Source organism: Abramis brama (genome assembly GCF_963993115.1).
Source record: "Abramis brama genome assembly, chromosome: 2".
NCBI lineage: Eukaryota > Metazoa > Chordata > Actinopteri > Cypriniformes > Leuciscidae > Abramis > Abramis brama.
In genome coordinates, this window is record NC_139964.1 from 22471027 (window position 1) to 22487166 (window position 16140).

Genomic DNA, 16140 nt, shown 5'->3' on the forward strand with positions numbered 1-16140 from the left:
GGTTCTGAAGTCTGACCACACTGACTCTGACTAGCCAGTGGTGATGCAAGGGCTGGGGTCTGATCTGCCTGTTAGTCCAGTCATTTTAAGCCAAAATGGGGGTCAACCTTGAACAAATTGCAACAGAAGCAAACTCAACTGATTTTGTATCCTCAATATGTCCTGAGTAAGGAAAAACAAGTCCTGAAGAATCCCATTCTGAAAAAGACCCAAATATAGCCTATTCATACGCCTATTCATTCTTTTTCTTACGTGAATAGGGTAAAAATTGTAACCTTTAGATATCACCATGAAAATTACTGAGTTGATTACTTGCATCAAGACAAACAAAAAATGTATTACAAGTTTTTTTTTAAATTGGTTGTTAACATGGACAAATGGTGCATAATCTAATTATGTATGTGATAATTTGCATAAATACCACAACAGGTCTAAACATTGGATATAGCCAGGAGAAAATGTCTTGTTGAATCTTGTTGACATATAACAGTAAAATACTTAATGTTAAGGTCTGAATGGAACCCATTACGGCTACCCATGAACATTAATACATAGAGGCAGGAAGAAGTACTTTAGAAACCAGCCTTTATTAATTATTAAGAGATTGGGTTTGGGGCTGGGTCTGTGGGACTGTTTCTGGGGGACGAGTCTGAGGGAAGAACAGGAGACAATGTTAAGGAAAATGCTGAAGACTAAAGGTAGGTAAAATAAAAAGTGAATCCCCAGAAACAGTTTTCAAAACTTTCCCCTAATGGGATTCTTCTGGACTTTTTTTCCTTACTCAGGACATATTGAGGATACAAAATGATTTGAGTTTGCTTCTGTTGCAATTTGTTAAACCTTTTTTCATAAAATGACTGGACTATGTTTGTGCTTATTAAAAATATTTTTATCTTAACTCTTTCCAGTATAAAAAAAAAAATTGTGTTTTTGGTAATTTTCACAATTTCATGGCACCCCAGAATATTTTGTTGTATGAATATCTGAACATAAGAAAGAACAGACCCTGTGCTTTAAAAAAAAAAAATTCTAGCTTCCTGCGTCTTTTTAGCGCAATTTTCCACCGGACAAATTGCGCTGGTTAACTCATGATTTCTGTTCTGTGCGTCTGTGCGCACCAATCTTGCACTTCTATCTACTCCTCAACCAGACCACCTAGAGACTTCGGGTTTTCGGCATTATGTTAAGGAAGGTCTAATCTCGGGAACGCACAAAAAAAAATCCAGGAAAAGATTTACTATCTCTTAGTGTTGTGATCCCATGAGGTGAGAAAATTGCGCTAAAACACTCACTGAGTTTTTATTACTTGTTTATCAACACTTGAATGTTGGCAAGTTTCATAAAAAGCAACATGAGCAAAAAGCTGAGAAAATCGCATTTTTATCAAAGACTACATCTAGATCAGATTTAATGATGATCAAAACACAGCTCGAGTCCATCAACACCCTACACCCATAAAGCTTCACAGTCCTATAGTAATCGCATTATGATATCGCTTGTTTCTGCTCTTCTTTGCCTGCGTTTTGATCTCCTATCCTCACATTAGCTAGAACATTTGTATACTGTAACGTAGGCTACACACGGCAAGGTAGCCTACTGTATATGCGTGTATTAGGCCGAATGTATTCGGAGCAAACCCCCCTGATGCTAAACCTTAAAAACTTACTTCAAATATGATGTTTTCTTATTCGGTGAAGTTCGGTATCTTGCAACTATCTCTCGTCCTCTGCTCGTCCGTTTGAAAACTCTTTTAAATTGAGATTCAAGCAGCCAATCAGGGCTGGCTCTACATACACTCTCAGAAAATAAAGTACATAATTGTACCTTTAGGGGTACAATGGCTTGTCACTGGGGCTGTACCCTCAAGGGTACAATATTGTACCTTAACCATTAAAAGAAACGGTACATATATGTAACTTTTAATGCTTTTTGATCCTCAAAAAGTTACATATATGTACCTTGACGTCCAACAGCAAAAACTCTCCTGGGAGTTTATATGACTCCAGACTCAAGAGTGTTAAAGTTAATGATCTAATTAAGTGATTAATTGAGTGATGATTGACCATTATTGAAGATACCTGATGTTAACAAGCAGAATCACTGAATGAGAAAAATCTAAATTATAGTCACCATTATGGGGACCAGTGTTTGATTTAGTTGGGCAGTTGACCTTTAAATGTTTAACTTCAGATTTTGTTTGGCTGCTGTAACTGAGTTATAACAGCCAGATGATCAAAGAGAAAAGGTGAACAGGTGTTAGTTATATTTTAACATAATCATCATTTGACCTGAATCATTGAACTCATTTATAGCCTAATCTCTGACTTTGATGTATATTGGTCATTACTAGTGATGTTACGTTCGTGAACCAATCGTTCTTTTTGAACGAATCCTTTAGGTGAACGAATCGTTCTCGTTCACGTAATCCATTGACTCATATTTCTCGTTCACTGAAATGTGAAATCCCTCCCTCCAGAGCAGCGCGGCGCTATTAGCAGCGCATGCGCAGCTCAGTGAACCGGTGTTTTCAACCTGTCAAAGAATGAACCTCGAGCCAATAGCCTTCGAGTATGAGACGTGACAGAGCATTGGATTTGTTGGATGTAGTGAACGAATACGACCTTCACTGACTTTTGAGTCTGAACCATAGGTCTGAACGAGAGAGAGATCTTATCGTTTGTGAACGAGTTGAACGAACTGGTACATGTCGTTCATGAACGAAAATAACCAGTTGTTTGAACGATAATGATGGCGAACTGATAGAGCTAGGTTTGTGTAGTTAGCATGTTTGCATCAAAGAAGCAAATTTACACTTTACCATAATGAAAACAGGTTAATAACGCAAGCTAATGGTTAAATATAACAAAGACAAATTAACATCGGCATTTTTTACTTGGTTTGAGCTAAGGGGGGTGCACTTGACTGTTTACTTGATTTAAATTTACACTTCTCGTTACCTGCTTTTCTTATTTTTTGTTTGTGTGTTTTAGTCTTAGTTTTGTGGTATTTTGCACTTTGAACAATTTACTTGACTACTTGTGTTCATTTTGTATTATCAAAAATGAATTCATTACGTTTTATTCATGTCATATGCACTTCTCTAAAAACTAAAACAAATCAAAAAAATATGACAGTATTGGTTAGGTCTCATTTGCGTAACGTCAGCAAATAGCAAATAGCGTTCATGGGTGGAATAAACATATGGCAGGACTTTTACTTTCTGACCCCTGGACTTTCCACCTCTGGTTAACTGATATGTGTGTGTTTTGTCTCTGTTTGTCAGGAGGACGCAGGTGTTTGGTGTTGAAGACAGTGTGTCTCGGGCTCATTTGTGTTCTTCTGCTGGTCTTCATCACACTGTACATCACCATCACAGCAGAGAGAGACCTGTTAAAGAGTTACAAGAACACAGTTGAAGAGTTCAATCATACTATCATCAGCTTACAGGACAATTACACTGATCTAATGACTGAAAAAGACCAACTGAAGAACAACTTAAACCCTTTGAGTCAGAAGAAACTGGAGTTAGAGACTGAATATATCTATATATATATATATATATATATATGTACTTTACAATACCACTAATAGATACAATTGTTTATGTTTATTGAAAGGAAATGGCACGTTTTTCATATCCAGAGGTTCATATCTTCATTCATCAAGGAGAGAGTGTGGATTGGTTTGTCTGACACTGAGACTGAAGGGATCATGAAATGGGTTGATAATTCAACACTGAATCAAGGATAAGAGATACAACACTCAGACAATCATTGTGTATCTTTTGCATTTGTTTTTAAAAGTAAAGTTTTTTTAGCATGAGTGAGTAAATGCTTTTAGAGCTCTTGAACTGAATCTGATTGTATTTCATTCAGGTTTTGGGAAATAAATGAGCCAAATGACGCGGGTAGAAATGAGGACTGTATTGAACTAAATCCTGCCAAACCCGTCCTGAACAACTGGAATGACATCCCGTGCTCAGCAATGAGAAAATGGATTTGTGAAAAATAACATCCTTTCCTTCATCTTCATGATAGCTTGGACTCATATCTTTCAGCTTCATTAGTTAATTAGTAGTCATCTTTTCTGATAGTTGCTGTCAGCGTTTCATAAAATAACTTCAGGATATATATATATACTTTTTTTTTTCTTTTTTTTTTTAGGAGACAAGAGTAAGTAATTTTTATTGCAATAATAAATAACTGAAAACATCCTGTTTCTCATATTTTTCTGAAATACTAGAAGACAATCACAGTAAATGACAAGTTTTCCTGATTCACACTGTTATTCTGATACTGAAAGACTATGGAACTGCTTTTCAGTTGAATTGGTTCCCTTGAAATTAAATGTTTACTTTTACTTTTACATTATTAGCATTATAAACCCAGAGCATTATTTTCCTTTCATATTACGTTCTTGTGTGTCTGATGAGAGCTTTCCTCCAGCCCAGAAGGGGGCAGCAGAGAGCAGGTTTATCGGCGTTTAGACGTCTCAGTGAACTCTGCAGGCTATGGACCCTTTACATGTTTCTAAGATTCAAAAAAGTAATCATAGTGAACTTTTATAGTGATGAATGGGAGAAGACAGCAAAAATATTTTTTGTATTTCCATTTGCTTACAGCTGATTGATTACAGCAGTCAGAAGAGAGAAAGATGTCAACTTTGTTGTCACTCATGAAAATAACATGTGGTTGAATGTACAATACACAAACACAGTAGTATGAGTCTGTCTTTCTTGTTGAAGGCCAGTGTGAAATGAAACCACTTCCTGTTTAGAGTTCGCATTACTGTAAAAACACTACTCATCACTCTGAGGACCACACCTCATCTGTGAAGACGTACAGTCCGACACAGTGAATAATGGATGCAGAGGACATTTATCAAAATGTTGAACGCAGAGATATTAAGAACACAACTGGACCTCCAACACAGAGTAACGACCAGGATGAAGGAAAAGATGAAAAGCGCAGTAAGCAGAAAATTACTTTAAAGCAGAAATGATGTCACAGATGATGTTGTTAAAGGTGTCACTAATGTTTCTGAGACCTGTTACATACAATTTCAAATATACAATTTCTAAGAACAATATGTCAGTGTTTCTGCTTTTGAATTGAACAAATTAATATGGAATTATTATTTTTATTTCTTTATTTAGCATTCTTTGGATATTTTATCATATGGCATTGTTTGTCCTATAAACAAATATAATATAAAAACTATTTACTGCATTATCTAAAGATAATAAAAATAATAAACAATAATATGGCGTGAATTGTTGTTAACTGATATGTGTGTGTTTTGTCTCTGTTTGTCAGGAGGACGCAGGTGTTTGGTGTTGAAGACAGTGTGTCTCGGGCTCATTTGTGTTCTTCTGCTGGTCTTCATCACACTGTACATCACCATCACAGCAGAGAGAGACCTGTTAAAGAGTTACAAGAACACAGTTGAAGAGTTCAATCACACTATCATCAGCTTACAGGACAAGAACACTGATCTAATGACTGAAAAAGACCAACTGAAGAACAACTTCAGCTCTTTGAATCAGAAGAAACTGGACTTAGAGACCAGAGTCGCGTCTTTGAGTGAAGAACTGAAGAAGGAAAAATCTAAACAAGGTCAGTACGAATCTGTTTTTAAGTAGATTCTTTTTCCATAATTTTCTTTATCTTAATCGAATTGGACCTTAAACAATCTCTTAGGAAATCTCTGGGGTCTTGTTTGTTTGTTCAAATCCAATAAGTCGATGAGCTGGTCTGAGAGCAGGCAGTTCTGCAGAGATCGAGGAGCTGATCTGGTCATTATCAACACTGAAGAGAAACAGGTGAGTTTGTGTGAGTGACTGTTAATCAATGAGAGGAATCACACTCTTTACACGACACCATTTTCAACTAAAATCAGGAAACTTATTATGCATTGTGGGCCTTTATTTACATGACAACGGCTTTTTGTGGGCCTGAAAACGCAAACTTTTGAAAACAGGTTTCAAAGTGCAAGTTTTGTAGTTCGTGTAAACTGCAAAAAACGCACATTTGTGAAAATGTGCAAATACGCATACGTATTAGTTGTCTATAGGTGTGTAGTATTTCTTTACAAAGTGACATCACCAATACATACAGCGACACTGGCGGAGCTAGGGGGGTGGCCAGGGGTGGCCGTGGCCACCCTTGGTCTAAGCTTGGCCACCCCTTTGGCCACCCCTCTCACAACTGCTGTTTCTGTCTCTTTTTTATTGACAAAAATTGTGTTTTTTAAAACGCTGAACCGTCTCTTTAAGACCACAAAAAACGTGAGACATTTCTCACGCACATAGTAAATATAGAGTCAATCTTTCTCAACTGGTTGGTTGCAAGAACGTTTTGAGTAAGTCGAATAGAGTGCAGTCAACAACAAACGTAGTTCTCTTTTTTTCTCATGCTACTTTTATTTTAGAAGGTGTGTGTGAAAGCTTGTGACACTTCTGTCAGATGCTGAGAAAACGGTGTTGTCCTTATTCAGTTGGCTATCTTCGGTAAAATGAGATGTTATCAGGCCAAATGTCAGTAAAACTAACTTTTCTGTCATATGGCTGACAGCCGTTGCTTGCACATTACGCGCAAATGTGGCGTGCTGTAGCCGTAGTTGCCGTTAATTAACTCATGTAAGAATCAAAAAGGCGATTAAAGCTGTCAAAACTGCATGCATGTATTTGTTATACTATGCGTCACATGTGTCTGGATTAAATTATTCTGCAATGTGAGATCACAATATAAGGCACAAACTGATATGTAATATTTTAATGTCCAAATAAATGTGAGCACTGTGCATTTGTACTAGAAGATATGCATTCATTTTGCGTTCATTTGTTAATTTGTAAAAAATTGTAATTTGTTAATTTTACATTATGTGCTGTTGACTTCTGCCTTGTTCACATTCTTGCACATGGGGATTCAAAAGAGAACTTTTGTTTTCCTTTTTAATTTAGGTATGATAGAACTGTTGCAATTATTTATTTTGACAACTAATATAGAAAGTTAAACTTTTTTGACAAACTCGGAATTGGTTGAAGAGTTCATTGATTATATAAAACGCATTGAAGGTTGAATAATCTTTGGACTACAGTATTTATCTGCATGTTATCTCATCCATGAAGATGCAACAATGTAGAACAAGCAAGTTGAACTTTAGCTATAGTGTGTGCCCTTTTATTACTATTTAATTAATTTTAATATGAGGTGGTGGGTAATAATAAAAAAATATAAAGTTCACTCAGTATTCCATGATTCCTAATTCACTACTAACTCAATTACAATTAAGTACAAATTAACTTTATTCAGTTGTGTAGGCACTAAAACAGTCCAATACATTATATTCAAATTATTTTTTATCAAAAAATAATTAAGACTTCTGTGCCAGCCCAAACTGGTTGCTGGCCCTTGCCTGGCCACCCCTATGAAAAAATCCTGGCTCCGCCACTGTACAGCGATACAGATTTTTAGTCTTTTTTGCTTATCCGTGTGAACAGGGATCGTTTTGACAACGCTGTGGCCTGTACATGATAAACAGATCAGATCATTGCTTTTTCATTTTTTGTACATCATTGCGGTGTAAACGTATATATATTCTACATTTATATTCACACACAGAGGCACTTAACTTCATTCATCAAGGAGAGAGTGTGGATTGGTTTGTATGACATTGAGAACGAGGGGATCATGAAATGGGTGGATAATTCAACACTGAATCAAGGGTAAGAGATACAACCAGTGCAAATGTATTTCAAACATGAGACTCACAACCTCTAAAAAATAACTGAAGACACAACTCTTCCACAAACACCACAACCAAAGATTTTTTTTGCAAAACAAAACTCTTCTCTCTGTTAAGTTTGTGCACTTTCTCTTTTACTCTTGCTTCTGTGCTAAATTTACTCTTGTTGCCACATGTTATTCAGGTTTTGGTATGAAGATGAGCCAAATGATAAAGATGGAGACGAGGACTGTGTTGAACTGATTCCTTCAGACTCCATCCAGAACTGGAATGATCTCCCATGCTCTCAGAAGAGGAAAGGGGTTTGTGAAAAATAGGGTTAATCCTGTACTGTCATGTTTTTAATTGTATTATTTTACGGAATCAATCTTATTTTGATTATAAAATTGATCTTTGTACTGTCTATCTTTTAAAACAGTCTGCTAATTTAATTTTATTCAAACTGGTATCAGTTTAATTTTATAATCTTCTATAACATAAACAAATCACAAATTGGAATGCATAAAAGAAAAATGTAAAACTGTCCAAAAAAAAATGATTGCTTTAATAAACTTATAACATCAGATTGGGTAAACCTCTAATGTGTTCATGTCTTCCCAGACAGCAACATAGTGTCGGCCCAGATCCGGTCCACATCTGTGTGGAATACACGTGTGCCAGATCTGGGCCGGATCTGGGCCGACACTATGTTGCTGTCTGGGTTGCTGTAAATATGATCTTATTCTAGCTTTTTTCATGAGCCAATAAACTACAGAAGTCTGAAGTCATTCACCGTATTATATTGTTGTATGCCTTTGAAACTTTTGAGTTGAATTGTTTTCACTTTAAAGGATCAATAGAATGTAAATATAATAAAATGAAAATAATAAAATAATAAAAAAAGTTTTGTTTTGTTTTTTTCATATTGCTTTCTTACATTTACTGCCTGATGTGTGATTATGGCGAGATATTTCCTCCAGCCCAGCGCAATGCAGCAGTAGTGTTTGTAGTATATAAATAGTATAATATAGTATTTGTAATTTATAGACGTACAGTAGTTGTGTTTAAGTTCAAGCACTAACATTTACACCTAAGAAAGTTCCTTTGACAGTAATATAATTCTATTTCTAAAGAATAACTGTAATTTGTACTATTTTCAGAGAATCGTGTGATCGATTTCAAATGTAGAATTCCTTTAATATTCTCCCGGGGGAAGATCGACGCCTCTTGAATAACATTCGTTCTAAACAAAACTGAAAGTGAGCAACGCAACCACAAAGCGCCTCTCTCAGGACTGTTAGTGAAGGGTACATGCTCACTTTGAGGAAATCACCATTTATGAGTATGTGACACTGAGTGTTCGTTTGAAAGATAGATGGCGGGAGATTTCAAATTTGCCTAGAATATAAATAAAATAATTCAAGTTGTCTTGTTGAGATACATTTTTGTCTTGCATGAACAGTATTTATATATCCGTAGGAAATAGCTGTACATGTGTTGGGATCTAAAGAAGAAATGCTACATTTATGAAGTCAGTAATTTAAGTCAGTCAGTAATTTGTTGTTTCTTATTTTGGCAAATTTTTGGCTGTTGATTGTTTTATTGTAGTTTCCCAGACAGAAACATAGTGTCGGCCAGATCCGGCCCACATCTGGTACACTTGGATGTGGTCCGGATCTGGGCCGAAACTATAATATGTTGCTTTATAGTACATATAGCTTAATAATACATGTTTTTGGGTCAAAAGAACACACACACACACACACACACACACACACACGTACAAACACACAGTTTAGTGATGAATAAGATGATGAAGATGATGATGATGACGACAATGACAGTAGCCTAACAGTAATAGAGGTTGTAATACAAATTAAATGACCAACTTCAAGAGACTGGAAGGCAAATTATAGTAAGCTCTTTAGAATACATAGTTTTTCTTGCCATGTTCAGCTGGCCTCTGGAGACTTGTCCCAGGTTGTGGTTGGGAGCGGGCGCTAGTGCTGGGGACCATGGATGACCCCACTGGGGCCTGTCAAGAGGACATGGTAATCTTTATCACCCCACGCTCTCTCGCAAGCAACACAGCCTCGAGGGTCTTATGCGAATGGTGGCCATCCAATATCAAAATGTGAGGCCTCTGAGGAGTGCATTCAATGGTGTCAGTCACTCCACCAATTGATCCTGCTAAGGGAACCATACCGCAGGCGCTCATTCATTCGTTTTCTTGAAAAAATGAACAGTGGTGGTACAAACTACCCAGCGGCGTTCATGGAACAGGCAGCAGTGACAGTAAGCCTCTTTCCGCACTTGTGACTCTTGCCACCTGCCTCTTCCCCTTTGAACCAAAAATTTTGTTTGGCTTCTGTACATTCTGGACACCCACCTCCTCCATATTCCACAGACGGGTGGGGTCAATGTTTTCGCCAAGCCTATGGCGTTCGTCCTCATAAATACGGAAGAACAGGTCCACCTTCGGTCTGTTGAACCCCACCATCCTAGATATGCTCGTCGCCTGTGGAGTCCTGACAGACAGGGTTCCTTGTCTCCTTAGACAACTATAAAACCAGTCTTTTCCTGCCATCTTGCGCTCTGAATTAAAACAATGGATCAAGCCTAACCTCTCTGCCAGGTCAAAGGCCAGCCTTCTTACATCCATCATTGAAAACCCAAACAATGCCCTCTCCATTGATTTAATGTGATCAGTTAACTGGAGCTCGAATGATGATGTAAAAACTGCTTTGCGGCCTCAACAACTTTCCAGGCTCCAAAACTCTCTTATCCCTATGCCGCCTCAAGGTCTTTGGGGGGACTCCAAATTGATGGGCTGCAGCTTTCAAAGCAGTTCCCTCTTCAATAGCTCTGAGGGCATTTTGTAGAGCTTGCTCTGTATAAGCATCACAGTTACTTTTTCTTTTATATGTCCGCATCTATAAGGAGAGAAAAAAATTATGAGATTTCTACACTAGGCCTATACGGGGTTGATAATTGATGTATTTGTTCACCACTATCACCAAGACAAACAGAAACTCCTAAATAAATATTAAACTTATAAATTAGTATATTTATGTAGTGAAATATATTCAATAAATGCATTAAAAGCCACTATGTTTTATCATTGGGTCACCTAACCACCTTCAAACAGTGAGCTAACTGTGCTAGCAAGCTAGCTAGCTAATGCTCACCTGAGATAGTTTCATGTTTTATTCAAATATTTTGATTTTACCACCTAGTTATACTGCAGTAAGTGTAAAACAAAGGATTTGATAGAGAGAAATGTTATTATAGTAATTATGATAGAGAGAAACTATCCCCCCTGGTGGGTGTTTTACCCCTCAGAGTAGGGGCCGATTTACTCCACAAACTATGACTTTTAATTATTTTATTTTATTTTATTTTTTTTAAATATAATTATACCTTATAAATAACATGTTCTCTCAAACTACAGACTTCACTATTCATCTATCATACATCACTGTGATATCCTGCAGAACAATATTCTCTTAAACACTTGTTTACTAATATCTGAAAATTATAGCACTTACCATGTAATCCTCTTCTCTTCAAATATGTTGCTGGGTGTCAGCTCTTCTCCATGGAGATGTGTATATCCCGTTGTCAACGTAGTGCATAGCAACAGTAAAAATTCATCTTGACTCCCTCTAGTGGTTATTTTGGGAAAAAACAGGTGGGGGGCGTTTCCCCCCCACTCTACCTCTATAATAGGTTATTCCCAGACAGCAACATAGTGTTGGCCAGATCCGGCCCACATCTGGTACACTTGGAGTAATAGATGAATAGATGTATGAAGGCATCCATTCAGTGTCTCTGTTCTTCTGATCATCATCTCCTCTGTCACTGAGCACCACAGTATTGCAACTAAAAATAAAACAGTTTAAGAAATGAAAAGGACTTCATGTGTCTCATAAAAGAAACACTGTTAAAGCTGAATGTCAGAAAGTGTGCTTATGTTTATACACTAGAGGGGGCTAAAGATCATTCTCACGCTGTGGACAGTCTATTTATTGGAGAACTTGTGGACTTGCAGGAATTGTAATTCTATCTTAATTAATCTGTTTATCTCTCAGAAAGTTTTACATTTGTCACTTGAGGCAGTATAAAACATTTTAAGAAAAAGCCTGTTACAAAAGCACAGATCCAACATTTTTCATTTTTCATTTACAAAGAACTTTTGTAGACGAATGAGAGAAATAATGTCAATCCAGTTAGTAATAAGTGAAGCTGGTAATGCTGTTTGTGGAGTTATTTAATCCTCTTCTGCTGAGATCTTCACAGATTTAATGTCTTATTTTCAGAGGTGGAAAGTCCAGGGGTCAAAAAGTAAAAGTTCTGCCATATGTTTATTCCACCCATGAACTCACACAGCAAAAACTCCAGTGTTAAATGAACTCTCCTGGGAGTTTATTTGGCTCCAGACTCAAGAGTGTTAAAGTTAATGAGATAATTTAGTGATTGATTGAGTGATGATTGAGCATTATTGAAGACACCTGATGTTAACAAGCAGAATCACTGAAGGAGAAAATCTCATTTTTTAAAAGTTACCATTATGGTGATCAGTGTTGGATTTATTTGGGCTCTTGACCATTAAAATAATAAGGTTATATTTTGTTTGGCTGTTGTATCTGAGTTATAACTCTCAGATGAACAAGATCAGGTGGTGTTGGTTATGTTTTGACATAATCATCATTTGACCTGAATCACAAAACTCATTTAGAGAGTTAGGTCTACCTTGTTGATTACAGCAGCCTGTGATTCTGCAGTATACTATTTTCAATATAATTTCAATATAAAAATCTAAAAAAAAATTCTTAAAAGTTGTTCTGATCAAAAGACTTTGAAAAAGTATTTTATTTGGACACACAGACATCAATAATCAGCCTGTGATTCTCAACAATGGTGACAATAATAAAGCATGTTGCAGTGCATTCTGAGTGCCACCAATCAAAACTCGTTCATGGCTCCCATCATGCATTGCGGTGTGAATAAAGTATGAATTGTCTCACAATTGTAATTTCCTTTTCCTAATTGAATATTCTTTTAGTCACCATTGTTGAGATTCATACACTGAATCTTGATGTCTGTGTGTGCCTAATATATATACATATATTTTTTTTTTATCAGAACAACTTTAAAGAAATCATTTGAATTATATTGAAAAATCTGGATCTTATTCTGTAGAATCACTGTGATGCAGTAATGACCAATATACATTTAAGTCAGAGATTAGGCTCTAAATGAGTTCAATGTTTCAGGTCAAATGATGATTATGTTAAAATATAACCAACACCTTTTCACTTTTTCTCTTTGATCATCTGGCTGTTATAACTCAGTTACAGCAGCCAAACAAAATCTGAAGTTAAACATTTAAAGGTCAACTGCCCAACTAAATCAAACACTGGTCCCCATAATGGTGACTATAATTTAGATTTTTCTCATTCAGTGATTCTGCTTGTTAACATCAGGTGTCTTCAATAATGGTCAATCATCACTCAATCAATCACTTAATTAGCTTATTAATTTTAACACTCTTGAATGTTAATTTAACACTCATATTTTAACACTTTAACACATAAACTCCCAGTTCATTTAACACTGATTTCACTAATTAGTTCTCTCTCCTGCTGAATTAGCAAATCCAGATGATTGGAACAAAATACTGAGGAGGACTTTTACTTTCTGAACCTGGACTTTCCACCTCTGCTTATTTTATCTTCAGTTGATTTCATCTAAGACTGTGGCTGAAGTCAGTTGTAGTTCTTGTGTTTCTCTTTCCTTCAGTGATTCTGCTTGTTAACAGCAGGTGTTTATCACTAATGCACACTCATCTCTTAATTAATCACTTAATTATCTAATTAACTCTAAGCGTGCTTCAGTGTTACTTTTAAACCTTTGCTGGTGGTTCCCATATAAACGCAAAGAAGTGTTGATTTAACAACGGGACTTTTTTCCCTGAACTTTCACTTCTGCTTTAGCTTCTTCTGCATAACTTGTCGTTGCGGCTTTTCCTTCGAGGAGGCAAAGGAAGCAGTGCTTCCCCCCCCAAAAACTGAAATAAGAAATTAATCCACAGTACAAAAATGTAACAACGCTGCTCACAGGATAAATCCCGCCCCTCTCATTTTCGTGCGCATCAAATTGGTCTGAATTAAAAAATAATGGTGTTAATGAGAAGACTAATTAAAAAGTAAACAACTCAACCACTATCACTGTTTCATTCACTTGAAATGACTTGAAAACACAACCTGTGTATGGGCTTTTAAATGTGCAGTCAGCTTGGTGAAATTAAAGGCACATTTCAGTGTCTGTGACCAGGGACAGTGCTAGGCCTATTTTAGGGAGGACAGAAGTGATAAGTGAGGAAGAAAAACATCTGGGGCCGTATGTATAAAGCCACTCATAGTAAAAATGTAGTCTTAAGTCTGTAAAAATTCTAAGAATTTCATCATCTTATTCCTAAACTTAAGAATAAGTGTGATTCATAAAGGTGCCTAAGTGTCAATACATGGTCTCAGCTCCTAAATGATTTAAGAGTGCTGGAGAGGTCTCCTATAACCGAGTTAGGAGTAAAAAGATGGCAGAAGGGAGGAGGAGGCCGCACACTTTTCAACGAAAATATGATGTATTGGAGTTAAATGATGACGGAGTTGAACAAACGACAAAAGTTTGATCATCAGTAATCATTTTTGTTACTAACCTGGAAAGTCCAGGTTCAGAAAGTAAAAGTCCTCCTCAGTATTTTGTTCCAATCATCTGGATTTGCTAATTCAGCAGGAGAGAGAACTAATTAGTGAAATCAGTGTTAAATGAACTGGGAGTTTATGTGTTAAAGTGTTAAAATATGAGTGTTAAATTAACATTCAAGAGTGTTAAAATTAATGAGATAATTAAGTGATTGATTGAGTGATGATTGACCATTATTGAAGACACCTGATGTTAACAAGCAGAATCACTGAATGAGAAAAATCTAAATTATAGTCACCATTATGGGGACCAGTGTTTGATTTAGTTGGGCAGTTGACCTTTAAATGTTTAACTTCAGATTTTGTTTGGCTGCTGTAACTGAGTTATAACAGCCAGATGATCAAAGAGAAAAGGTGAACAGGTGTTGGTTATATTTTAACATAATCATCATTTGACCTGAATCATTGAACTCATTTAGAGCCTAATCTCTGACTTAAATGTATATTGGTCATTACTGCATCACAGTGATTCTACAGAATAATATCCAGATTTTTCAATATAATTCAAATGATTTCTTTAAAGTTGTTCTGATAAAAAAAAAATATATGTATATATATTAGGCACACACAGACATCAAGATTCAGTGTATGAATCTCAACAATGGTGACTAAAAGAATATTCAATTAGGAAAAGGAAATTACAATTGTGAGACAATTCATACTTTATTCACACCGCAATGCATGATGGGAGCCATGAACGAGTTTTGATTGGTGGCACTCAGAATGCACTGCAACATGCTTTATTATTGTCACCATTGCTGAGAATCACAGGCTGATTATTGATGTCTGTGTGTCCAAATAAAATACTTTTTCAAAGTCTTTTGATCAGAACAACTTTTAAGATTTTTTTTTTTTAGATTTTTATATTGAAATTATATTGAAAATAGTATACTGCAGAATCACAGGCTGCTGTAATCAACAAGGTAAACCTAACTCTCTAAATGAGTTTTGTGATTCAGGTCAAATGATGATTATGTCAAAACATAACCAACACCACCTGATCTTGTTCTTCTGAGAGTTATAACTCAGATACAACAGCCAAACAAAATCTAACCCAAATAAACCCAACACTGATCACCATAATGGTAACTTTTACAAAATGAGATTTTCTCCTTTGGTGATTCTGCTTGTTAACATCAGGTGTCTTCAATAATGCTCAATCATCACTCAATCAATCACTAAATTATCTCATTAACTTTAACACTCTTGAGTCTGGAGCCAAATAAACTCCCAGGAGAGTTCATTTAACACTGGAGTTTTTGCTACGTGAGTTCATGGGTGGAATAAACATATGGCAGGACTTTTACTTTCTGACCCCTGGACTTTCCACCTCTGCTAACCTTTAAGAAATATTTTAGCAATGAAATTAAATGAAAGTAAGAATACATTTTTGGTGACTGTAAAAATACAGCAGTGCACCGGTGATGACTTGAGACTTCATAGTATGCAGGGTCTGAAATAGCACTATTGTGACTCTGACAACACCAAACATACAGTAGTGGCCAAAAGTGATGTGCAGAGGGGTTTTTTTCTTTTCTTTTTTAAATGACGCTACAAGTTTGCTTGAACCATCAAATTATGAGGAACATATTTTTACATTATATATTTTAAATATTTTAAAATATGAGGGAAGAACAAAACACTAAACTTA

The 16140-nt window shown here is 36.2% G+C and overlaps 2 protein-coding genes across 3 annotated transcripts in view; both read left to right on the top strand.

The window, feature by feature from the left end:
* Nucleotides 1–16140, top strand: part of LOC311076523 (uncharacterized protein) — a 70578-nt gene that overhangs the window by 16850 nt on the left and 37588 nt on the right. The gene's annotated exons all lie outside the window — the stretch shown is intronic.
* On the top strand, nt 4579–8309 carry LOC311076541 (uncharacterized protein). Its single transcript, XM_084104866.1, has 5 exons — nt 4579–4969; nt 5316–5615; nt 5700–5821; nt 7623–7726; nt 7931–8309. Exons 1-5 carry the CDS (start codon nt 4861–4863, stop codon nt 8061–8063), a joined length of 768 nt encoding a protein of 255 aa, XP_083960992.1. The 5' UTR covers nt 4579–4860; the 3' UTR covers nt 8064–8309.

Excerpts from the sequence above, each read along its gene's own strand:
- LOC311076541 (XM_084104866.1), top strand. The coding sequence starts at position 4,861 with ATGGATGCAGAGGACATTTATCAAAATGTTGAACGCAGAGATATTAAG. Across the intron at positions 5,616-5,699 it reads GAAGGAAAAATCTAAACAAG|GAAATCTCTGGGGTCTTGTT; the intron begins GTCAGTACGAAT and ends ACAATCTCTTAG. Across the intron at positions 5,822-7,622 it reads TCAACACTGAAGAGAAACAG|AGGCACTTAACTTCATTCAT; the intron begins GTGAGTTTGTGT and ends ATTCACACACAG.